This window comes from Eutrigla gurnardus (assembly GCF_963514095.1).
Source record: "Eutrigla gurnardus genome assembly, chromosome: 22".
NCBI lineage: Eukaryota > Metazoa > Chordata > Actinopteri > Perciformes > Triglidae > Eutrigla > Eutrigla gurnardus.
This window is the reverse complement of record NC_139933.1, coordinates 16,767,743-16,793,796: the sequence shown is the minus strand read 5'-3', so window position 1 is coordinate 16,793,796 and position 26,054 is coordinate 16,767,743. Positions and strand designations below refer to the sequence as shown.

At 43.8% G+C, this 26,054-nt stretch overlaps 1 protein-coding gene across 1 annotated transcript in view; it reads left to right on the top strand.

Annotated features, from left to right (window-relative positions):
• Positions 1-26,054, top strand: part of etv4 (ETS variant transcription factor 4) — a 29,999-nt gene that overhangs the window by 2,517 nt on the left and 1,428 nt on the right. The window contains exons 4-10 of the mRNA XM_084039509.1: positions 4,068-4,121; positions 18,463-18,592; positions 19,178-19,360; positions 19,642-20,012; positions 23,157-23,225; positions 23,937-23,984; positions 24,949-25,121. Of these exons, the coding sequence (XP_083895635.1) occupies positions 4,068-4,121; positions 18,463-18,592; positions 19,178-19,360; positions 19,642-20,012; positions 23,157-23,225; positions 23,937-23,984; positions 24,949-25,121 (1,028 nt within the window). The remainder of the gene's footprint in view (positions 1-4,067; positions 4,122-18,462; positions 18,593-19,177; positions 19,361-19,641; positions 20,013-23,156; positions 23,226-23,936; positions 23,985-24,948; positions 25,122-26,054) is intronic.

The following is a 26,054-nucleotide window of genomic DNA, read 5'->3' as shown; positions in this document are numbered from 1 at the left end:
TGGCAGGGGTAGAATTGGTGAGTGTTCTTAACTGTCTTCTGTTATAAACTTCGGGTTCATGAACTGAGTTGTTGGTGCTTCGTTTTATGTGTAGACACCCAGAGCAAGCTGCTGACGAGGTTTGGCGCTGTTTTGAGCAATGTTAGTGGTTTAAAAATGCGATTTTGAAAGCGTGTGGCTGTAGGCCCCATACTAACCCACTGTTTGCGATTTTGGACTCTAGCTCCCGCCCGTGCTAGCTCTGAACTGCGTGATGAGCGAAAATTACTTCCTCCACGGCTTAGTTGATGTATTTTCATTCAGAAAATAGCTTTATTTTCAATTTCCGCCAAACTTACACTTTAAAGCGTGATGTGTTCCAGCCATTTTTGGGCCAAATATGCAGCTTATACAAGTGTGATGTGGAGAGTTGGAGCATCCAGTGGACTTGTAGTTGAGCTGTTGGTGTATTAAGAATGTAATACTAATTTTTTTGTGGTAAAAACCAAATCAGATGCAAATAATTATTTCAAGTTTTTATAATAAGTTATGGCAGAATGTTTATTCTATGTAAATGCTATTCTCATGAGTCAAGTATACAGTGTATACTCACCTGGTGTATTAGATAAAAGCAGGATTTTGAAAGCGATTTCTCATATTTCTAAGAACTATAATGTCTTCAGTATTTGAGGCCTACAGCAGGTCAGCAAACCAGCAGGGAAGTGGTGCGTTTCCAGTCGCCTCGGCCGCGTCCGTCGTGAAGACCACACATTTAAATACAGCCCACTCCCCTGGCGGCCAAACAATGCTGCATCCACGTTTGGCTTTCTCACCTTTTTTCTCATGCAGCGTCAAAAAAAAAAAAAAGAAACCCAGCAAGTTCACTTCACACCAGCGTCTCACGCACACAAAGAGCCAGAGCCCCATAAAACTGCAACAATGGGTGACTCTTCAAAGCTGGAGCCTATTTGTATTCACAGATTTCACTGTAAAGCTCCCCCTTTTAAAAGCTTCGGCTTTTTCTCACCTACCTTTTATAGTGGAGTGTCGTCTTTACGGGAAATATCAGCCTCTGAGATTTATGCCACCGCCTCCCGACGATGGAGCGGAGAGGGATTTTAGTTTGTGGTCCTCCAAAGTTTGATCAAAAAGATGTCTATCCAGAAACAACTCAGAACTCTGGAAGTATTTTCTACCAAAGAAATGGTCTCCAGGACAACACGTTCCTGAACGGTTTAAAATAGCGAGGCTGCTGTCTCCGGGTTTAAGCGCCAAAACACATCCACAACCATTGATTCATGTGGCGGCAGATATCGATTGATATTTTAAAAACCAAATAAAACCAAAACTAGCCCATCTACACAAGTCGATACCAACTGAGATGATTGAGAAAGTATGGGTTTGTTGTTGGTGTAATTTTGGTGAACTGGCCCTTTAAAAGGAAACATTATTTTCTGTACAAATTGTGGCGGTAGCTTATTGTTGAGTCACAGAGTCAAAATAGAGAAAAAAAAACGGACAGAAAGATGGAAGTGTTGCTTTTATCAAAGTGTTATTTAACCCCTAAGTAGGGGCTTGTTTTCAGCTTCCCTCAGCTAAGTCCTCTCCTTTCCTGTCGCATTAATTAAAGACCTTATCATGACTGATTGCAGTTGTGAGGGATTCACCAAGATTGTAAAAGCTGGGTAGCTGGAGGGAGTTTTTCTTTCTTCACCAAAGCAGAGCGGAAGCAAGAGGGAGAGAGACAGAGAAGGGTGAAGTAGTGAATGGCAAGAGTTCAGGAGCTTGTCACATCTTGTCTCATTTTGGCCTTTTAGGTTTATATGACTGAGGCTGGCGTGGCTCCTCCCAGGATCTCCCACTGAGAGAGAAAAAACAAAAAAAGTCATTCAAGGTGCCTGGAAGCATCGGGGAGAAACATGCGTCTGCGCTCGTATAAACACACTTTTGCTTCTTGTGCTGACTTGCATCCCGAAGGTTCCTGACGAGGTGTTCCTGGAAACAAGTCAGATGCTCGTGCACGCGCAGGGAAAAGTGTGCACGGACACAAACACACGATAAAACGTCCGACGTTCATAGTCCGTGTTTCTTTTCCTCCTGCCTCCTTTGTATTTTTTTATGAGGTCCGGCATGTTCCTGTTTTTGGACATGTTGAAACTAGCGGATATGATTGATCGTTGGATCTGCTGAGCTGAATATCGGCCCCTGCTCTGTCTCACGCAGCAGCTTCCCCCCGCTCCCTGAGGGCGACAGACTGTAAAGTTAAAAGGGGCTAATATTATTATGGTATAGTAAGCCACAGGATGCGGCATCGTATAAGAAATCGATGTCGTTTTTATCTGAACATGCCTCCAAAACGCCATCATCCGGTTTCCTCTGCACAGGAAGGAGGAGTGTGACGACAAGAAAGTGGATTTGGATTTCTTATTTCCTCTTTTTGTCCTCTGTCTCCGTTGCTCTCTCTCTCTGTCTCTTGAGTTTTGGTTTCTGTGCTGTGTATCATTGTCTGGAAACCACAATGATGAGTAAAGTGAGAGAGGCTGCTGAGGTCAGATTTAGGCTCTTGGTGGAGGTTACAGTCATGGTGGATCCTGCTACTTTAGTCTCTTCTGTTATGTATGTGTTTTATTATTTACGGCCCTTTTGGCCGTTTTAGTGAGCAAATGGTGCCGCAACATGGTACCACTTTGTTTTGTAGCCCATTACGCCCCTGATTGAGTTCATGATATTTAATGATAGCCATCAACTTTTCCCTACCAGTTAGCTCGTACCATGACGTAAGTGTGAGGCCTCGAGTAATGGAAACACTTTTTTTTTTTAAAAACAAGAAACTTGTGGAGCTGGAGTGGAGCCAGGTTTGCTTAGCCCTGGTTCTTGTTCTATGTTCGGGGGTTGAGATCATTAATTCGGGAGCAGGCAAACACACACAAAAAATGCCATCACACTCACGGTTAAGTGGGTGAATTTGACCTCCTGGCCCCCGAGCAGGGTGCTGGCAGGCGAACGATTTGGGCTCTTCCAAACCTTGATTGTGTGACTAAAGCCCCCAAAAAGGACAATTGTGAAGGGGTTTGGATTCCTAAAACAAGAATAAAAGGGTTGCACAATAGTGTCTGTTTGGCTGTTCTGCACCTGGACTCGACATCTCTGACTGGGCTCTTTTTTCCCAGTTAGATCCGAGATGAGATGAATCGGAATCAGAAAAGAGTTTATTGCCAAACTTTGTGACACCTTAAGCATCGCACCCGATGTGATATAAGCCAACGTTTTTTTTGTCTGAATAGGAAGGATGGCGTGATCGGATCTTTAGGGTACCTGTTTAAGCTCTGTTGTCTGGTGTATATGAGAGCGAAGCCTCGTCCACGCATCCTGATGAAATCCAGACTACCTGAGATTGTTAAGAGTCCCCGACACCTTTGGGACGAGGTCCGTCGGTCTGAATCACCGCTGGGCTGATTTCTCGTTCAGCCAGGAGAGCCTGTTTAGTCTGTCTGGATTTCTACAATGGAAATGGGAGAAACAGCTGCTTATAAAAACATGTTGTCTGACTTGTTTGTGTGGTCAAGAAAGTAGTTACGTGTCTTTAAATGGGACGTTTTGTTGGAGATGGGAGTCTTTAACTACCTCCTGATGGCACATCAACGTGACATAAATAGCTTTGCCCTCTTTTGTCTTGATTTACAAATAAATATTTTCAAAAGTGGCATCGTTAAAAATGGTAAATTATAAACAGACTTTGGAAAAAGGACATTTTGTATTTTAAAAAGAATGCTTCAATAACGGCTTTTCGCTGGAAAGAAGCAGGAGGAAACATTACACTGAGATTGGTGAATTGTGTTGCAATTTCTTGGCTCTGTGTTTGTTTATCTATCCCATATTGAAGACTTTGGTTCTCCACGCATGAAGGCCACACAACGTTGCAAAGTAAAAACCATGAAGTGAAGGTCGGCTGGATGAGTCATATCCCAAAGAGAACATTAAGACAGAATGAGAGAGGAAGAAAGGAGAAAGGTCCGATTTTGTCCTGAGTTTAATAATAAAAATAATTTAAAAAAAAGTTAAATATGGTTTCTTCTTTCTGATTTCAGCTCAGGTTCCTGACAGCGACGAGCAGTTTGTTCCTGATTTCCATTCTGAGAACTGTGAGTACTTTCACTTTCTGCGTCCTTTTTAAACGTATGTGTCCAGGCCACGGAATCTGATCTCTGACCGTATAGTGCACGGATCCCATCATTTTTCTATTGTTTATTCAATCAGACATTGATCTGTGCAACAAACAGAGCTGTCCGAGGACACAGATCCGGCCTGCAGCTGAAGTATGCATGTAATAAGCACGTGAGGATGAGATCCACATATTGGGGCTGTGAAACCGCCTTAAGATGGGGGATCCTGTAACCCGCTGATGTTACAAGCAGCTCTTTGACAGACGTTAGCAAACGCAGAAACAGAAGGCCTAATGAGCCGCTCGCCACAAAGTCAATTTTGGGTGCCGGCATTACGTGTTGCCATTTGCATGCCTTTGAAAAGCTGAATGGGTACGGCCCAGGAAACCGGTAAAAAAAGAAGCAGGAATATTCAGTGGCTCAGGTACAAAGATGGCCCTTTGTCCCGGATCGGAAGGTGTAAAATAGAAAAGCAAATTCCTGGGCTGCACATCTGAGCGGCTATTTGAATGAGTTTCCCTTTTGCTTGTTGTGAGTCCTAACAATGGCGGTTCAGGATCTGGGTGGGTTTGACGTGTCGCTCTTTCTCTCCTGTCCCCCATTCAACACGTTCTCCGCCTTCAGCAGCCACACTGAAATAGTGAAAAAGAGAATTGGACATACGTTGAATCTTATCCCTTCCTCTAAGTAAAACTGACAGCTTTCAGTCCCGGTCAAAGGCGCTTCCTCTCCCTGACACTTTGTTTAAACACCATGTGATTCAACCAGCTCACCAGTCACAAGCGCTCAGCCAGTCTGTTTGCCAACAATGTGGAGCAGGAAGTGCAGATGAACCCCGAGGGCACGCGGGGGGTCGTGTCTACTTAACCCCCCTGACCTGTCAGCCAATCAGCTGTCAGGCCTCTGCTAACGGTTGACCAGGGTGTGATTTGCAGGGTCACGCGGGGCCCCGGTTTGACGGGCAGCTCGCTTATACGCGGCGGAGACGTGTCCTGCGTTGACAGACAGTGTCCCTGCTGGTCCGCTTTGAGCATCTCTATTCAGCATCGATTCGTGGGAAACCGAAGCTGACGAGCAACTTTCAAATATATTCATCTTTTGTGTTTGTGATCTATTAAAAGCATAAAAAGGCGTATCGTTTCCCCGCACGGAGCTGGAGGGCATTCTCAGTGTCTGGTGTAGGTTTTTAGAAAAACAAGTGACTCACCTGTTTTGGAAACTGTAGCACATAAAAAAGGAACATAAAGCAAAGCCCTAATCCCAGGTGAGCGGAGATCTAATTGAGGCTGGCATCGGAAACAGCGCCCTGCTAGAATGAAACATTGTTGTTGACTGAGTCAGGTTGTTACCTGCATGGGTGTGCCGTCAACGAGAGACCAAAACAGCTAAAAGAAGAGAGGCGAAAACACCGGGAGCATGTAGGAATGTTAGGGGGGAGAGGAGGAGATGGGTGGGGGGGGGATTGTGCAATACCTGCACATCTGGTAAATCTATCTCATCTGGTCCGCTCTCCCTCCATCCGCCGCTAACAAGCGTGCTCTGTCTGCAGGCTGCCATTGCGGGAAGGTTATTATGCAAACGTGCAACTTTTATGTACTTGCTGGTGCATGCGTGTGTGTGTGTGTGTGTGTGTGTGTGTGTGTGTGAATGGTAACTGAGCCATTGGTGATAACGGCTGCATCATATTTTCTCCCCCATCAAGCTGTTGTGATTGGCCCCCGCGGCGTGGAAGAAAATAAGGATGTGATTGTTTTTTTAAATCTCATGAAGAGGAGCTGATTGTTCTGATTCCTTTTGTGTGTTAACTGCAAGAAACACGCGGCGGTGTCAGTCACACCTCATGGTGCAGATGCTGTCTGAACGTGTCACCACTTTGTAAAAACACTACAGCGTCGTGGCGTCCGCCGAGGCGCCGTCTGCACCGAGAGCGCCTTCTTCTTTGTCCGAGCACGTTGTTTACACTTGGAGCAGCTCGGGGAGATGTGACCCATTCATAAATTTTCTTCCCTGCATGCGTAAGAGGAAGTGTGCCTCTCTCTCCCTCCCCCCCCTCTCTCTCTCTCTCTTCAGTCCTCTGCTGCTCTCTCTCCTTCGCTCTTCATTCATAAAAAAGCCCTACAGTACTACAGACACCCCCTCCCCTCCAAGTGGATACTCCAAACCCCTCCCCCCCTTCCTGTGTCTCTACAAGTCGCATTTAAAAATCTGGACTCCCCTCCCTCCCCTTTCCCTTTTCTCTCAACCTCTCTCTCTCTCTCTACACACACATTGAGTGATCCAAGATGTGAACTAATCCAGTGATTTCAGAGCTGTGTGGGACGATTGTTTAGTTTTGTGCCTTGCAGTAATTATATAGGAAGTTGTGGCTATAGAATGCAGTTACACTGCTTTTTCAAAAAGCAAGTTTAGCAAAGAGAGGAAACGCGAGAATAGAGAGGAAGAAGAGAGACGCTGAAAGCTTCTTTTTATTTATTTTTTTATCGTATCTCACCATCGGCATCACCTTAAACCACTTCTCATCATATATATCATGTTGTCGGCTTGTTGGCAACGCCTTTTATTGTAGAATACAATGCAATTAAATACTTGTTGGATGGTCAGATCACGATCACAAGATCAGCAAATCCTCACAATTAGACGATTAGAACCAGGTCTTGTTTTGCATGTTTAAAAAAATAATTGATCAAGTATCAAAAAAGTGAACAAAGAGAGAATAGAACAGGAGGGAAGGAACAGTTCCAGTAAGCCGGCTCGAACCAAATCCTCCCAGCAGAGTGTCGTCTCTGTGTGTTCTGCTTTGTCATGACTTCACAGCCTTCCTCTTGTTTGGGTTGTTTTTCTGGATCAGAACTGGGTCCCATTCGGGTCCTGTTGGGAGCAACCCTCCCTCTCTCTCTCTCTCTCTCTCTCTCTCTCTCTCTCTCTCTTTCTCTCTCTCCTCACAAGAGAAACATGCCTCTCTGTGTTCTCCACTTTCCAAAATACAGCTGCTATGCAACAAAGTGTGCAGAAAAACAAGCCAGGTGCCTGCACGGACTCTGCTCGCTCTCCTGCTCGCCTGCTAGCTCGCTCGCCCGCCCGCCCGCCCGGGGGAGAGCAGACCGGGTTAACTTTCTTCCGTGTCTGTTTGTTGCAGCATTTTATTTTGCTCAAATGGTTGATTTCTCCTCCATGAACAGATGATTTCTTTTGACAGGCTCAAATCCACTTACACTCACACACACACACACACACACACACACACACACACAAACTTCAGCCCTGCAGTTTTATGAATGGGCTGGTTGTGAAAGACTGGCTGAGGCAGCACATTGAGTTAAAGGGGAGTGAACCTTCATTCATGACATGGGGGGGCTGTTATTCCAACACTAACAACACCTAGCAGAGATGCAAGCCTATTTCTACTTTCATTTAACAAATATTCTTTCAAGATCTCAACTCTACGTTTACAGATTCATACTTTTATTGCATTTTGTTTTTTGCCGTGGTCTTTTGAATGATGACAAACAAGGTCTGAAGAAGTAGAACCGCTAGTTTTGTGGATTTTTTCCTGTCATCTTCAGTCAATCACATCCAATGAAAATTGGGTTCGTAAAAAGGCCGGGCATGTAGAGTAATAGGCGTTTAACAGCTTCCAGTAGGGAAGTTAAAGCTGTACCTCGGCGTGTTGATTCAGAACAGCCCTGTCAAAGCCGGGGGGGGGGGGGATTTGAGCCAGGCAGCGCAGCCCGAGTGTCAGCAGCATAGCTTTGTGAATGGACGGCAGTGTGTGTTTTATTACAGGAGAGTGAGTGTGTGTGTGTGTGTGTTGCTCGTATGCGTGCCGCTGCGTTTCCAGCGTCCAGTGTTGGTGTGTTTACTCCAGCGGGGGAACGCTCTGCTCTCTGCAGCTGGAATGTTTCCTCTCTGAAGCGAGCAAAGAGGGGAACAGATGCTTGGAGAGAGACGGGGCGAGGCCGTTAAAATAACAGGAGTCCGACTGGAAACGGGGCATTAATGAGAAGATACTGGAAGCGGGTCGACCGTGGCAGCGCCGACGTCCGGTTTGATCGTTTTAATAGTTAACTATTCAACTTTGATGACAACCATCACATACATACAAGTACATTTCAAGTCCAACCGCCATCCTTGTGGTTAAAGTAGGACCAGCTCCTCCCACTGAGCTCGTTGTGTCCACGTTTCTATGGACTGCTGGTGAGTTCTGGACTTTCACTGCCGGTGACGTCGCTAACAAAGATGGCGCAAGAAAGGTCAGACGGGTTGTAAAAAAACCCACAAGTTAGCACAACTTAACAAATTAAGTTCATAGTCGGGCTTCTTAAATTTCGACTTACCGCACAGTTCTCCTGTGCAACGGGGAATTATTTTCATCATTGGGTGTGTTCTCTTTTTGGTTTTACCTCCAATTAAAGTGGTTTAGATGATCAAGCTAAAATGTGTCTAAAGAGGTCGTTATGCTTAAAATTAAGCATTGTTTTGGATCGTCAGTCGGTGTCAGAGACTCTCCCAAACACCGTTTTAGCTTGTGGTGGCACTCGATTTGTTCATTTGGTTATGTTTTAGACAACTTCTGTCACTCTTCATACATGCAAAGCCGTGAATGCCTTTGAGCAAAGACAGGAAGGAGTGTAAGTAGCAAAATATTTTAATGATCTTCTCATTTTAGGCTTTTTTGCATGGAATTTTTTTTAACGTCACATCATTACTGCAAAACGGCCACAGATTAAGGCAACAAAAGCACTAATTTAAGTCTAGTCATCACCGTCGGGGTTAAAATAAGTAGGTAGAATAAGTGAAACGTAAACAATGTAACGTACGTGAGGCGAAAACACACGACGAACTGAGCTTAAAATGACTTGACAAACACTTTGGGACATGGACACCGGCCTCCTGGTTGAAAGTCCTGTGTTTGTTTGACACGTCCCATCATTTGTCGTAGCGTATTCGCACATATGTGTTTGCATCGCAGGACTACGTGCATACAGAGTGACACGCAAAAAAAAGCAAGGATTAAGTTGTTATTGGACGCTAAACCGTCGTGTCGTTCACGCACCATTTGGTGAGAGCGAGCTGGAAAATCTGCGCTCTGATCTCACCCCTCTCTCTGTGGTGACATAGAGGTCCTTAAACCGAAATCCAGTTTCTGTCAGTCTCGCAGCCACCGTGTTCCCAGATCCGAGCAGCAACTGCAGCGAGTGCAATGTTGTCATAACTCTTAAAACTCACGGCCAAAACTATCAAAATAAAACCCAAGTAGCAACAAAGCTGAATTATCCTTTTAAGAGCTGTTATTGCTCCCCTTTCGTGGCCAACATTAATACTTGGATCTCACTCAGTTTTCCACTTTCACATATGCCTGACAATCCAGCACACGCACACACGCGCACACACAAAATGCACGTGCACGTGAGAGGAGGCGGCGGCTGCAGAGGGGCGGCGGCCCGTATGGTAACCCGCTGACACGGACCAGTAGGTGTGTAGAGCGAGCTGAGAGCCAGCGTGCGGCCGTGTATCGATCCTCGCGGGTCCAGGAGAGGAGTAAGAGGAGATGGAGGGCCTGATAGATGACTTGATAGAGATAAAGCGCAGATAAATCAGCGTGGAGGCAGATAAGGGGAAGGAGAAGGGGTAAGAGAGGGTCAAGCATGCTGTCAGAGAATTACGGTCGAGATCCTGATCGGGAAACTGAGAGAGAGGGTGAAAGGGAGGCTGAAGGGGGGGGGGGGGGGGGGGGCGCTGTGGATGTGTGCACTGATAATTTCAAGCAAGGTGTCCCGGCCCTGTGTGTGTGTGTGTGTGTGTGTTATCTCCTTCTGATAAGGCACATTTCGCCTGAAACGCCTGTTTGAAACGCTAGTATGGGGCATTTAGTGCAACAAGCAAATGCAACACTGCACACACACACACACACACACACACACACACACACGATACCCCAGTGGGCGGCGGGAGCTCATTATATCATTTCAGTAACAGCATGGGGGGGAGGATCGATCGCTACATTAAACATTAAGAGGGGACAGCTATATTGGGGGCTGAGGGATTGAGAGCGAGGAGTCAATATTGTGCCAGATTAATTACACCCACCCCTCGCCTGTGACGGGACGTCCCTCATAGCTGCACATGTCCCGCGACAGGGATGTATTGTATCGGCTCCACTAAAACAGCAATGGAGCAGGGAGATTTACGGGTGGTCAATGGCCATTTATAAAAAGCCAACGCGGCACAATTGAAAGTGAAGTGGACAACAGGGAAAACGTGAGATGTCAGAACATTTACCGATATAAATTGAGATCCCTTGATGCTACCATGATATATATATATATATATATATATATATATATATATATTCCCTTTTTGTAATTTGGTTTTGTGTAAATATGCTGTTAATTCTCATTTGTTCTTGGAAATTTCTGTTTTACTTCCCCCATACTCATTTTTGTAATGTCCTTGCTAAGGCTGGAGATCCATCTCCTCTCTCCTCTCTCTCAGCTCTCTAACAAGAGTGGATTAGGATTCTTTGTCCATGCTGATTGATATCTAGTTCGATGACATGTCACGAAAATGAAAGCGCAGGCTTATTCCAAAGGGGGTGGGGGAGCTGAGTGTAGAACATCGCCATCACTTCACATAGATACTGCAATCTATTTCCAGTAGAGAAAAGGGGAAGCGAAAGTTTTATGTTTGCAAAAAAATAGACTCTGCTACTGCCTTTCCCATGATGGGTGTCATTCAGATTTACATCCTGTTAGCCAACACAACATGATGCATAAAAAAAAAAGATGCTTCAACAAAAATCCCCTATTGTGAGTGGTGCCACAGTGCCACTGTCCCAGCCAATCATCTGACTCACTGATTGGTACTTTCCATCAATCTCGTTAGGCTTGTTTGGCAGGTATCTGACAAACCATTCTTTAAATATTCAAGGAGCCTGAACCATTATCAGATGTGGAGAGGACGACCTGTAAATCAGATAGAGCAGACACTAATGGATCCAACACTCCCGGGCTCCCTGAGCAGACAGATACCGAGGCCACTCTCGGGCCCTGTCGGCTCTCAGAGATGAGGAGGACGAGTTGTGTCGGTGCTGGTCAGGCTACGTTTCTCTTTATCTGTGTCTTCCTGATTGTGCAGTGACCTGAGAAGCGCTCACACACACACACACACACACACACACACATGTCCAGCACATGTTTCCATGCATCAGTGGAATGACTGGATATCTGCAGTCGAAGCGGTCTGGATCATATTGTATCGCCTCACTTCCCTTCCCTCTCTCACTCCATTTCTCTCTATTGCTCGACATTTTTTCCACTGAACTATAAACTACAAAGACAAAACTCATTCATACATATTTGATCAAAACAGAGTGGAGACAAGAATCTGATGATTTGACGTCTGTCAAGCCTGATGAAACATAGTTTATATGTTGATGGTATTGATTTATTTTTAACTCTATGCTAATCCATTCCCTTGAATTCCTTAGTTGTTGTGCATGTATGGATAATTTGCAGTATTCATAGCTTTACTTAAGTAAAAGTAGTACTAGCATAGTGCAAAAATACTGTTACATGCAATTAACATGTTTTGTTTCATTAAATATACTTAATGAACCAAAAGTAAAATACTCATTATGCAAAATGACCCATTTAAAAAAAGAATAATAAACAATTTATCATTAGGGCTGTCAAAAGATTGATTTTTTTAATCGCGATTTAATCGCATTTTGTCCATAGTTAACTCGCGATTAAACGCAAATTAATCGCATTTTTTGGGCACATTTTTTTTCTTCTAAATGTACCTTAATGTATTTTTTTCATATGCTTAATACTTTTAACAACATAAGGGCAAATATACTTGATTTATGAAAATGTTTATTTAACACTTCAAATATCCCCTTACCAAAACATGGGATCAAAACATGGTTATAAGAATATATCACAAACAATTAAAGTGAACATGTCACAGGAGATAGTGTAACAGGAGATAAGTGCAGTTAGGATATAATTATAGCTAATACTTGAACATGAATGTTTGAAATGTATCCAGGGTCGTCTGTTTTGGCCGAGGGGGCGGCGGCGGGCTCTCTGCATCTGCCTTGTGTTTGGCTTGCAAGTGATATCTCAGACTGGACGTACTTCTATGGTAGCTCATTTCATACCCACAGTATGCGCAGATGACTTTGGTCCTATCGACTGAACCATCCGGCAGTCTTTTGAAGGTGAATTTGCCGTTCACAAGTCCTTTCTCCATTTCTTCGCTTCCTCCTTTGTCTTGGTTGTCCCGTAGTGGCGCCAATCCTGCTTCTTCTTCTTCTGCCTCCCTCTGGATCAAGACTACAGGTGCCACCGACGGCCATAAATCATACAATGCGCGTTTTTTTAAATACAGAGCGTTAATCGCGCGTTAAAAAAATTAACGGCGTTAAGAGGATGTTGCGTTAACTTTGACAGCCCTATTTATTATCATTGTACAATAAAGTTTAACAATATACCGACTAATTTCGAAATTAATGCAATTCATGACAAAAACAAACAAATGTATCTTGTGGCTGAATATGTAGGTTGCAATGGAAGGAGAATAATGCGCATGCCCAGAGCGTATGGTACCCTGGCACCAACTGGATGCCAGTGACGTTGATCACCTGTTGCCCAGCTGCGATTGGCTATTAACCACGTGCTGTCGTTGTCATTTGCGCGGCATTTGCGGAAGTACAAACAAGATGAACATGTGAATTATCTCCTATTAAAGCCTTTAATTAAGAAAAAGCAAAGATAAAACCCATCGGGGCCCGTCAGCCGCAGGATTTTTTACAAACCAAACCTGGAGTGTTTCTCCAGGACAAAATGGCTGACTGCTAGCTTGTCATAGAACAAGTTTTTTTTTTTTTTGTTGCTTCCCTTGTGTGCTATTCGGGGCGGTGGGACCTGGTCAGACACCTTTCGGGATCCCTGGGATCTTTCTGGGAGGATTGCCAAACATGATAGCGGCAGGACAACGCGGTAACCTTGGACCTACTCGGCTAGCAACGTTAGCTAACATTACCCAAGTTGACGGCGCGAACAACGCCAGTGTGATGGCAAGTTGTGGAGAACAGGTACGTGGTCAGCGGGGATTGTCACCTGCGTGGGGGAATAGTGACCTTGTGTCAAATTGCTCCCACTTTTCCCAACTTAAACTGTCACCGAGAAGGCAGTGTCACGAAGGAGAGTTACGTTGGTGTCTCGCTAAGGAGTAGCTAAGTAGCCTACTTTAGCAGAGGACGTTAGCATTTACGTTAACTGCCGTTTTAGTTTACGGCTCAAGTGGAATTCGTGTCACTTTGTGTCGTGAAGCTGAATGTAAATGTAGGGTTAACGAATAGATTCATTTATCATATCGATGCCAATGTTTTTTTGGGTGAAATAATCTGCTTAAAATGATGAACCCCTTTCTTCTTGTGTAGTTGGCTAAAAAAAATAATACTGTGCTGTCAGCTTTTTATTTCCATCTAAACATTCACTGTCCATAAAAAAAACAAGCTAGAAGTTGCATCCAAACCTGGTCTGTGAAAGCGATACAGGACTTTAAAGTAATCATGAAAGTATCGCTGAACTTTTAAAGCATAAACTGTTGCTTTCTGTTACGCCTCCATCTCACCACAGTGGAGTCATGTATTCCGCTAAGCAACTAATTTAATTAGCGAGCTATGTGTGAATCAATAGCTTAATTCTTAACCTTTAAAACCATCTAGGCGTAATTGACATTCTAGTTTTTTATTGATCCATCACCACATGAGGGATCAATTGGCAAGAGTGGGGGGGGGACCAGGTGTAGCCTGTTATATGCTTGCTTTTAGTGTGTCTGTGCAGCACACAGAGGCCTTGAGCGGCTTGCACTGCACATTTACAATTCATATCATGTGAGATAAGAACCAGAGCTCCAGATAGCCCGGAGATGGTTCACGTAAGAGTACGACTTGAATTTTTTATTTGTGTGATTGGACCCATTAAGTGTGTATTTACATTACGCTCACATGTTCTTCAGTTTAGCAAGATCCAGTCACCTTGTTTGACACTGGGGCTGATGTCCAATGAGTTATTGTGAGCGCGGCTGTCATGTTCTACAGACTTCCAGAGGCTTAAGACTTGGCTATGTCGCACATAAACATCCAATGTAAGACTCTCCAGATCCACCGCTGTCTCCAGATTGGATTTCCCTACACGAGGGCCTTTAATGGTAGGAAATACTCTGTCTAAGATGGGGGAGTTCATATTGAGGTCTAGTCAAACTGCTTGAAACGGCTCGTTCGCAGGTGATGTTAAAATGTTTTGACAGCTACAGATGAGTTTCATCCTCTGCTTTTGTCTCTTTCAATTCCAATCGAGGTTCTTGGGGAAAAAAGCATCAGCATTTTTAACGTACATTAATCAAATGTGTATTGTAACCTGGATTTATCACGCTATTCTTATTCGTGTCCAAATCTTTTTGCACAAGCTGTTGTAGATCATCTGTAACCCTAAGTATCTAATAGTGTTTTCCAACATGTTCACACTACCGCTGCATGGCTCAGCTGAGGGACCCATTATAGAGAAAAGTCTGTGTGTGGGAGCTGCCAGCCCCACTCCTGCGATTTGTTTGTGGTGGGTGTCTGTTGAATGGGACCCCCCCCCCCCCCCCCCCCCCATGTAATGATCCCTCTACTTCCTAAAGCACTCAACCATGACCATCACCTTTCACCCCGCATCCTCCCCCTCTAAGAACCAACATTTACATATGTTAAAGTCCATCTCCACCCTGCCTTTAGTCGGACGGTCATCTCTATACGTAGCGCTCAAAATAGGGAGTGAATGGGAGACGGCGAAGAATACCAGAAAATAAGGAAGGAGGAGATAAGAGGGTTGAGTTTGGAGCGAGGAAGAAACATTTGACCTTATCAGTTTAGGAGGTGCTGGGAATCTGCCACGCTCCGCCCAACGCTGAAAGAGAGATAGCATGCAATCACACACAGAAGCGTGCGTGCGTGCCAGGCACACAGATAAATACTCACATATATTTCACTGTACAACCATCTGTGTTATCTCAAAATGGTCTGTTTTCAAAGGCAACAGCTATTGTGTACTGGATCTGTCGTTTCACTTCTAAACAGCTTTCAGGTCCTTCACACTCCGTGCTTAAGTTCAGGAACCGCCCCCTCCTCAGTGTAGAAAACAAACTAAGAAATATGAGGATCTCCGTGAAAGGGTTATGTAACATTTAACAAAGCCGTCAGAAGAGGTCATATTGCCCCCAAATAACAGCAGGAACAGGACAGGAACCCGAAGAACATAACTCTCTCTGGATCCGTTTACAAGTCTGCCACGGCCGTATAAACTGAAGCAGCAAATTTGACATAATTTGGGACAGTGAGATTTACTGGGATATGTCGGTTTGTAATACTTGGTGGAGACCAGAGGTTGTTTTTAATTTATTTAAGGACTATTTTTAGAACTGAGAAGTTGGATCCCATATCCTGTTGTTACCATGTTGGCAGACAGATGATGTTTCTTAATGATGTTGGTGACTTTCTGACTGACGTTTCCTTTTCGCAGCACCATGAGTTTGATCTTTGTGTTTATGAGTCAAATGTGAATTATTGGATTCATTACCACAACATTTGGTTCAGAAATTCATGTGAGACAAAAGATATGAAAGAGCAAAAAAAAGTCACCCTTTTGAGAATGCACAGGCCCACGATTGCGCATAACAGATTATTTGAGGATGACTTGAAATAACTTGGAGTACCACAACCAGGTCAGTTTAGTTAAATAAACTTTTATGACCCAATACTGAGGTGAACACAGTAAACATTATAGCTGCTAAACATCAGTTAGTATTGTCAATGTGAGCATGCTGATGTACGGACGCAAAGAGCCGCTTGCATAGCTGTAGACTCCCAGGTCTTGTTCAGCTTTATTTATTAATCAAAATCATATGGCAAATTAGAATCTTAGCATCTAGCTCTGTTTATTTTTCCAAATTTTCTGTTTAATTCCTGAATCAGAACAGTCAACCGTCTCCATCTAATTGGAAACACGAGCGATGCAACAGACAACAATTACACAGACAAATACACAAACACTAATGCTCATTTAGCAGATGAATTAATATTCCAGAAAGGTCACGCACAAGCAGTTCAAACATGCACACACACACACAGCTGACGCCGTTCCCAGGCAGGACTGTTTGAAATGGAACATCCTCATAAACGGAGAGCCACATCAAGGGCAATATTCCTGCCAATCGCATTAGTGGCTCTACTTGGCTGCTCTGAGTGTACACTCTCTGAGGATTGTTTGCAGTTCATGACCATGGCGGAGAAAGGGGGGGAATGTCAATAGACAAACACACTAGTATTATTAGAGCGGCAGTCATGTGCCACCCCTCTGTGTACTCGCAGACGAGCTGTCGGAGACTTAGAGGAGGCTGGAATCCCATCGCGACTGTCTGGGAAATCTGGGTAAATGCTCTCTAATCCTGTTGATCCTCCACTAAAGCCAACACTTCCTCACCTGCTTGGCTGCCATGGGAGAGTGAGTACAGACCAAAAATAGGAAGGTTATGATAATGCGTATCGCTGTTTTGATTATTCAACCCAGTTTTATCTTTTTTGTGCTTGTTCTACGTCCACGACAAATCTGATCAAACAGTGAAGTAAACATCTGAATTGAATGAACCGGAAGCAGAAACCACCAGAATCCTTAAATTTGAGCACAAACTTCTTCTGTAGGTGTTCATGAACCATAACCCACCTCAGCTGTTTGATCACATAGTCATACTTGGGCTCATTTTGAATAATAATTGGAGGAAAAAACATTTGTCATTCATCTAAAAACGACAATGGGACTATGGCTGCATTTTTTTTATTTTCTTTTTTTCTGCAATTTCAGTTTTTTAATTAAATTGTTTAAATCTCGTGTGTGTATATTATTAGAAAATACTGAAAAATAACGACCTCCAAGTCGCATCTTACAATTGCTTGCTTTGATGTCTAACAAGTCACATTATTGCAATTACTTTATTTTTTTAACTAATTTCAACCAACTTGATCAGTTTTGAGAGTGTTACATTAGATCCTTGAGGCCGTTTGTGGTTTATGACGCTCTAATCTCGTCTCACTTTTTGTTCACTTAGTTTTCTCCTTTTGTTTTTTCACTTCCTATCCCTCCCCTTCGTCAAGCAAGTCGTATTCAGTCAGCCAGGCATTTTTTCTCCTCCTTTTTTGTGAATGGACAGCAGTATGTAATTACCTGGGCTAGTCTTTCAGTGTGGCCTGCTCCGTCAGTTCCACACCCACTGCAAACACACACGGATACACATGTACGCATACACACACATTCACAAGTGCACACGTAGATGCAGTCTAGCCAAGATTACTAACACACAAACACAAATGCACACTCATGCACGCACCTAAATACAGGCCTCCCCAGCTGGAAGTGCACAGCTGCTGCTGTTTACCCTGTCGGGACCAGAAAAACATCCTGTACAGTTCTCCGGGTGAAAACCTCCCCTCGCATAATAAACACAAGCCCTCTGCACAGTTTGAAGCTCCACTTTGGGTGGTTTTTGTGGCCATTAAGGCAAAGGTCCCCTGCAGCAGTCCAGCTTGATGGACAGTTGGGTGTGCTGGTGATTGAGTGGATGCCTTTGTGGGGGGGGTTGCTTAATATTTTTTGACTTTGCTGGTAGACGTGGCATTATCAGGTCCTCCCTGTTGCCCTCTGCTCAAAGTCGAAAGCTGACATCTGGACACCAATAGGAAAGAATGCTGGGACATGGAATGGGTGTATATGCTGCTCTAACAGAAGTGTGACATTTGCTTTCATCAGTCCGCAGACATCTCTCTGGCCCGTAGAGTTGTTTAGCTCTAAGCTCGACTCTGACGGAGGAAGTTTTGGCTGCTGTTGTGTCTGGAAGAGTGAAGAAAAGTGGGCGGGGACAGTTTGGGCTGCTGGAATGCGCTTGTGTGTGTGTGTGTGTGTGTGTGTGTGTGTGTGTGTGTGTGTGTGTGTGTGTGTGTGTGTGTGTGTGTTTTGTGTGTCTGTCCTCTTGAGTGTGTATTTAAGTTTGTGTTTATACGTGTCTGTCTGCTGCCCTGTGTTTTGCAGCTGACAATCACTTAAGCATTTTGGCTGGCACGTAAAAGAGATTCCTGTGCAGACAGAAGTATTTCCTTTTACATTTGAGCTTACAGTCATAGTATCGGGGCCGGGATGAATGAGAAAAGAATTACACAAAGCTGTGAGTGTGTGTGAGTGAGAGAGACACAACCCTCATCTCTGTTTACTGTTTCTTGTAGCGGTGGCATTTCACAGCCCTCCAGTCACTATCAAGAAGGAACCACAGAGCCCGGGCTCCGACCCCAGCCAGTCCTGTAGCCACAAACAGAGCTTCAGCTACCCCAGTGGAGAGCAGTGCCTTTTTGCCAGGTATACCTCCATGTTCTGCTAATAAAGTACATGTTGTGTGTCTGTTTATGGGTTTCATAACCGTCACAGGTGTCACGTTCCACTACATGTGTTTTGCTATTTCCAACCCTCAACAGATCTTTTTTAAATTGTCTATTTAGGTTGATTTAAAAAAAAAACAACAAAAAAACACGCTGATTCTCTAAATGAGCCATTTTCAAACTCTTCAGTGTAATGTAATTTCTTTTAACTGTCAGGTTATTACCATTTTAGCTGTGGTGAAAACACTTTAAATGTGTTTTTTTGTTGTTATTTTTTCAAAGGGCTATTCTTTATTCTCTTTAAGGTTTTAGCTCTTATATAAAACATTTAAATGTTTTATTATGGCATTGATGCATAGGCAGATATCCTTGTCCACCGGCCCACTGCTCCGCTGTCATGCATAAGTGAACACAGCTAAAGCACTGACCACATGTTATTGACAACCAAACCTCCACAAGAGAACTCCCATTAGCTGTTTGTCGTATTGACCCTCCCTAGTACGACCCTGCTGTAACATGTGCCTTCATGCTTGTATGCATGCACTCATTAGTGTTTGTTTTACAGTGCCTATGAGCAGAAAAGGGCCGCTGGAGGAGCCAAGAGCTCCTGCCCAGGCACCCCCATGTCTCCTATGCAGCAGCATTACTCCCCGAAACCTGCCTCGGCCGGACGGCCCGATGCTGGCTACATGAACCCTGCTGCCACCTCCCAGCCACTGCCCAGCAACAGTTACCCCATCAACGCCAGGTGACGACACACACAAGTCTAGGCGGCAGCTGTGATTTACATTACACCACATGCAAGATATCAAGAACACCACTCACCGTGTATCAGACTTAGTTGGGGTGCTATGGACTATCTTAAAAAGCATCCGCATATTCAAATCTGTGCAGAAACCTTTTAATAATTAAACTGTGAGAAAAGCTGTTTTTGGATGATTCTGATCACAATGATAACGCATGGATGCTTTTTTTTTTTTGCATAGTTTCATGAGATCCTGAAATGACCTGCTGTGTCTCATGTCTCAGCTCTAGGTATCAGGGCCCTTCAGGAGACCCCATGTGCCCCCAGTTCCCACCACCAGGCCAGGCCTTTCAGCGCATGCCGTCTGCCCCAGCTGGTCATGGCAGCAGTGGAGCTGGTGGAGGGCCGGGGGGCGGAGGTGGAGGTTATCATCGGCAGCACTCGGACCCCTGCATGCCCTACCTGCAGCAGAGCTTTAAGCAAGAATATCTGGACCCATTGTATGAGCGGGCAGCTCACATGGCAGGACCAGGGCACGGACCTCACCCCCACTCCCATCCTCACCCACATCCACACTCACACCCTCACCCACACAGGTTCCCCTCAGCCCACATGATGGTTAAACAGGAGCCCACAGACTACACCTACGAACCCGGTGAGTGGTCATTCATAAGTGTTGTTTTTATTCACATCAAAAAGGTGAACCATAACAATGTGGAACTGCAATGACTTTTCTCATTGATTATGGAGTCTGAAATATCAGAAGTGAAAATGGTCATCAGTCTCCCAGGTCCAAGATGTCTGGTTTATGGTGAAACTGCATGTTTCTCCAAGCAACAAGTCAGTCAGTTTTTATTTGTTAATTAATTTTTAAAAATCTATTTATGCATTTGTTTGAGCGCTATGGCGGGATATTAAAGGTAGCTGAAGACTTGGTACAACTAAAAGTATTTTAGATAAACAGGGAAATATGGAGGGATCACATTTGAACCTTATTTGTATACATATAGAATACAGTATGTACCTTATTTGTTTACATATAGAATACAGTATGTACCTTATTTGTATACATATAGAATACAATATGTACCTTATTTGTATACATATAGAATACAGTATGTACCTTATTTGTATACATATAGAATACAGTATGCACCTTATTTGTATACATATAGAATACAGTATGTACCTTTGAACTGAAACTAGAATCTTGACAATGGTTGATATAATCCTTAAGGAATTGTGAAGCATTACTATCTGCCTCAAAAAAGTCCCTTTGAAGACAAACACTCCCCTGTGTGCAAAGCTAACTCAAGAACAAAATGTCCAAAAGGCAAACAAACTTCTTCACTGTATCTAGACTCCAACCGGCTCCCTCCCTGCCTCCAAAACTCCTCCTTTCAACTCTCTGACACTTTGCAAAGAAAAGGGGGAAAACATTTTTTTTTTCTGCTGCAGCTACACTCCTCCCTCCCTCCTTCCTTACCCCTCTCCCTCCCTTCCCCCACCGCTCTGTTAGAGGGAGGCAGAGGAATTTCATTGAGAAAATGGAGGGCACTGGAAAGACTAGAGTCCCTGGTGGAGTGCTCCAGGGTTTCAGGTTGCACCAGCAGCTTCCTTTTTCTGCAGGCAGATGAACTCATAATGGAAAAATGAGCGTGGCCGCAGTAACCTGAACCTCTCACTGGCTGGGCTTTTGGAGAGGGTGAGGGGGGTGGGATGGGTGGCGATGGGGCGTACAGGGTGGGGTAGCCAGTGCAGGCACTTCAACAACGAGCTGTACCACTGTAGAGCACAGACACCAGCTCTTCTGCTTGCCTCTCTGAATTTAAAACAAGGAGGGAAATATAACACTCACCATACAATGTGTCCTCATTCACCTTTATTGGAGCTGCTGTAGGACTTAGAGTGCTATTGTTGAGATTCCCACAGCTCCCACATGCATGTTAGTGGAAGTCTACAAAGCATGCCTTCCAGCGCTGACACCAGCATATTTTATGCATGCAGCCTTTTGGTGCAGCGGATAGCACCAACGTGGAATTGCACAACCTTGAGAAAGTATGGGGAAAGAAGTACAAAAGGATGTTTTTCTGTCGATAACTGCTGGAAGGAGGAGAAAGTTGAATTTGGTGGAGTTTCCTCAGAATTGTGTCGGATATGAGTTTGACCAACTGCAGAGGCCGGTCGGATGTAAAAGATCAGAGTTTATCATTTGTTTATGGACAGTTATACAATACACCACACCTTTCATGAGATAATATGGGGCGACAGGAGGCTCTAATCTGAAGAAAATATCCCTATCCTTCCTTAACAATTACCACTAGATCTCTAAATAAACAGTTTATAGAATTGTTTGAATGGAAAGAATGCTGCAATGAGATGGCATAAATTAAAAACCATCATTTGTTAAAGGTTGGGACATGAGGATTCCAGGTAGTCTTTGAAAAGTCAAATAATCTATATAAACAGGAACCTTAATCTGCCACCATGTAAAAGCAGTAATGTAAATCATAATTTGTAGACACAGTTAAAAAATATAGTTTCTTTCAGGCATTTAATAGGATAATTTTTGTTTTGAAGAGGTTTTGAATTATTGCACATTAATATAAATGGTACATAAAGACAAATTGCTTTCAATGATTGTCAGTCATTTGCTGCTGATTTTATAATGTCATTGTGGTTCCATTTAATTGAAGGAAAACCTGTCCCAAATTGTGAGGTCGTGGACGTGTAATGTGAACGTGGAGCTGGAGCACACAAAAGAGGTGTCATGGCATACAGTGGCATTTTCAGAGCAGGCTTGAGAATGACTCGTTCACATTCAAATTGGCATTCTTTCACTTAATCGCCGCTATTGTGTTGCATGAAAGACACAAAATGGTCATGCCACTCGGTGCACAATTAACCCCCCCGCTCTCACTCCCAATCTGCTGATCACTCCCTGGTGGGTGCCTGCCGTTGCTGGCAGCCATATTATTTACAGTATGATCGAGTGCTGCTGCCCCAGAATGGAGGGTTTGATTTTCCCCAGTGGCATCTTATCACAGTCACAGTGCTGCAGCTGCATTCCCCAGGAGTGAGTCACGGCCAGAGGCAAAGAGCTGCACCTTTTCACTTTTCATGCTCTCGCTCGTCTTGTTCATACAGTTGACCGATGACATAAAAACAGACAAAAGCAAGCGGAAGAATCAGTGTTGCACCTTTTTTTTTATTTTTAGGACAAAGGAAAAAGATACTTAAAGCTAGCAGCGCAATCCCTGGATATGCAATACCTCTTGGCAACACTTATTCTCATTATAAGAACTAATTATAACATAAATATCTGTTCAAACTTGCAGAGAGTTCTGCTAAAAGGTTTACGAGGAGGAATCTAAAGTCTATTCTAGTGAATACATCTATTTGAGTCAGTCAATAGTGCCCAGATAAAGTGCAGACACTGTATACTGTACCACTTTTCTGGTCTGGGGAAGGTGCTTGCTCATGGCCTAAAAATACCATCCGAGACAAGAGAAGTGATATGATGAATGCAGCATTTGTCCTTGCAATGCTCGGGTTGATCACACAAAATATCCATATAATACATCCACTTTCTCAAGATCATATTTGCTTATTCTTCAACCCGTGAGCATTTTCCATACTGCCACTTTTGGGAATTTTATTTTTCTGGGAAAATTGGGAGACAGTTTATCCTGAGAATAGATGGACAGACTTTTGCTGGATCGTTGTTCATTGTTTCACCACTGTTAAGCAATAAAATACACTTTAAATTAACCCATAGCTTTTTTGTGTTCTGTTGCAGATGTGCCTGGATGTCCATCTATGTACCACCACAATGAGGGCTACCCAAATCCACAGCACAGCAATGAAGGTAGTGGGACTTTTATTGTGAAAACCTTCGTTCTCTGCACCCTTTTAGAGGCCTCTGCCAAAGTATAGTTGTTTGTCAGTGGAATGTATCTATTTTGCTGTCAGTATTTCAATTGTATGTTTCCAATCTCTTCTGCAAGACTTAATCTACATAGAACCTTCGCTGGTTAGCTCTCTGCGGTCATTGGCTAACCGGCGTAGAGTGTCCGTGTTTCCATTGGCTAACCAGCGGTGTGTCTATGTTTCCATTGGCAGAGGCTCTCGCCTCACTCCTGCCTCAAGAATGCCTGAATAAACATAACTCCTGGAAAAAGCACAGTATTTCTCCAGAAAAAAGGAAACAATCCTTCCCTTCACTCTCATTGTTTGTTACACACATCTTTTTATTCGCCAATTATGTTCAGCGGCACATAAGAGAGGCTTGAAATGACTTAAAGATGTTTCAATAAGTTAATTGGCCCTGAACATGCAAGCAAAGTCTCTTTCAAATGTTTCCAATACGGAATCCTTTCTGTTACTGAAGAGCTCTATTCTCCTTTTGTAAAAGTAGAGCACACACTTATTGGCTTAATGTTATTCATGCATGAATAGATCCTTGTGTTTTTTTGGGATGGTATTCAAAGCTTGGCACGGATCCCAAATGAACAACCTAGTTGTACTGAGATCTAGGCCCCTTGAAAGTCTTTAACACAATTCTCCCTTTGTCTCCCAGGCTATCTGTTTGAAAATGACTCCCGTGTGGTTCCAGAGAAGTTCGAAGGTGAGCCCGCCGTACACATAATCCCCCCCTGCATTCACACAGAATTTCATTTGCACGGCGCAATCCACTTGGCGAGGTGTTAGTCGAATGACGGCAGGTCCTGGAGAGAAACCCTATATGCCTCACTATCATCTTATATGGAGTGATCCTTGTGTAAGAGGTACATGGGGCTTTGTGTACTCGGAAGCTTGGATAGTGGGTTCGGTTTCCCCGCACACACGATGTAGAGATCCTCTGTCAAGGCGAGAAGAGAGGCGAGCCGTTTCCCATGGTGTCGTTGGTGATTGGCGCTAACGGAGATTGAGTGGAGGGCCTGAGGGTGTCGGCACTGGTTGAACCAGTGAAGTGTGCAAGCTCACTGAGCGACAACAGCAGTAATTTAGCTGAGCTTCTCATGTGGCCACACTTGTTTACAACGTATCCAATGACTGGTAAACAACCAAGAACTAATCAGTGTCCGTTTACCTACATATTGCTTAACCCCATTTGTAATCATTTGTTTTTAGTCTCTGCTAAAAAATAATGTTTCCGTTTCCGTCTGAACCAAACATACCGCTGCCCTTTTAGTGGTCAATTTGATAAGCCGACCTTGATAAGCATTGGATTCGGTTCAGGTCAGTATGCAAACATGAAACATCAAGATTAGATGAGCTCATGATATACCGGTGCCCTTAGAATCCAGGGACTTCCTCCAGGTGTGGAGCTGCTCAAAATGTCCTTGTTTTACATGGAATATAAGATCAATTTTAGACCTTAATTTAATGTATCAGTTTGATGCAGATTAATGTGCCGAAAAATGTATCAAATGAACTCTGCTTGGTGTGAACTACAACTGAAGCCACAAAGATATTTGAGTGGCATAAACGGGTCAGATTCAGTAACCCCTGATCAATTTGAATACTGAAAATGAAGGAAAGCATCTTGTCGTGAGCTCGTGATCATACCATCTCTCTCTCCGTTCCAGGTGAAGTGAAGCAGGAGGGGGGTGGTGTTTTTCGCGAGGGCACACCTTACCAGCGCCGTGGCTCTTTGCAGCTCTGGCAGTTCCTGGTGGCCCTGCTGGACGACCCGGGTAATTCCCACTTCATCGCCTGGACGGGCCGCGGCATGGAGTTCAAACTCATCGAACCCGAAGAGGTATGTCTGAACCTTTTTGATTTGATCATATAGTTTTGTTCTATTGAGACAACATTAAAAATGTGTGTCAGAGCAGAGGTGCAGTCTTGCAGAATTTCCTAGATTAATTTTAAACACAAAGTACAGAGTTCTGCAGGGATGAAGCGTTTTGGTCTAAAGGTTAATTGACGTCTCTGTATTAACAAAGGGAATAAACTTTTCCGTCATTCGTTTATTCGCGCAAGTTGAAATATTTTAACTCTCAACAATGTGACGTGAAATCCAGTCACATTTGAGATTCCCCTCCGTTAGAGTATTTGTGTTGTGTTAATGATTTTCTTGTTTAGCTTTGCCAAGTATTATAAGGGCATATGTAGGTTCTCTAGGTCGTAATCTCTTTCCATGTATACTCTAGTAGTATAATGTTTGGATTAAAGAGATACTCTTTAAAATGTATCAGCACTATTTTAGTTCATGTTACTGTATGGCCTCATCCACAGATAGTGGGGAAACGTGTGGATAGAGATCACAACGTTAATATGAATCTGATTAGAAGTGGGATTTGGCCACTTTCCTCCATAGGTCTTTTCGTCAATCCATCTTCCATTAGTCCCCCATTCATTATTCAACACATGAAACGCCGGATTGATAAATGAAGGACAAGCGCCATCACAGAATCACCCAACACCCTCTCTCCCTCACCTCCTCACATTTCCTTAGTCCAGACATTTTTGCGATGTTTAAGTCTGCAATTTGATTGGGTGTATCAGACAGCGTCCATTTAGGCGGGTCCTAATACAGATAGGTATACGCCGTGTTTTCCATTATCTTTTTACTGTACATTAAAAATGAATGGGGAAGAGTTTTACAAGAGCAATTAGTGCTGAGAGCACACTCGGAGATCAAACGGGGCTACTGGCTGGATGGCCACTGTGGGATACAACCTGTCTCTTC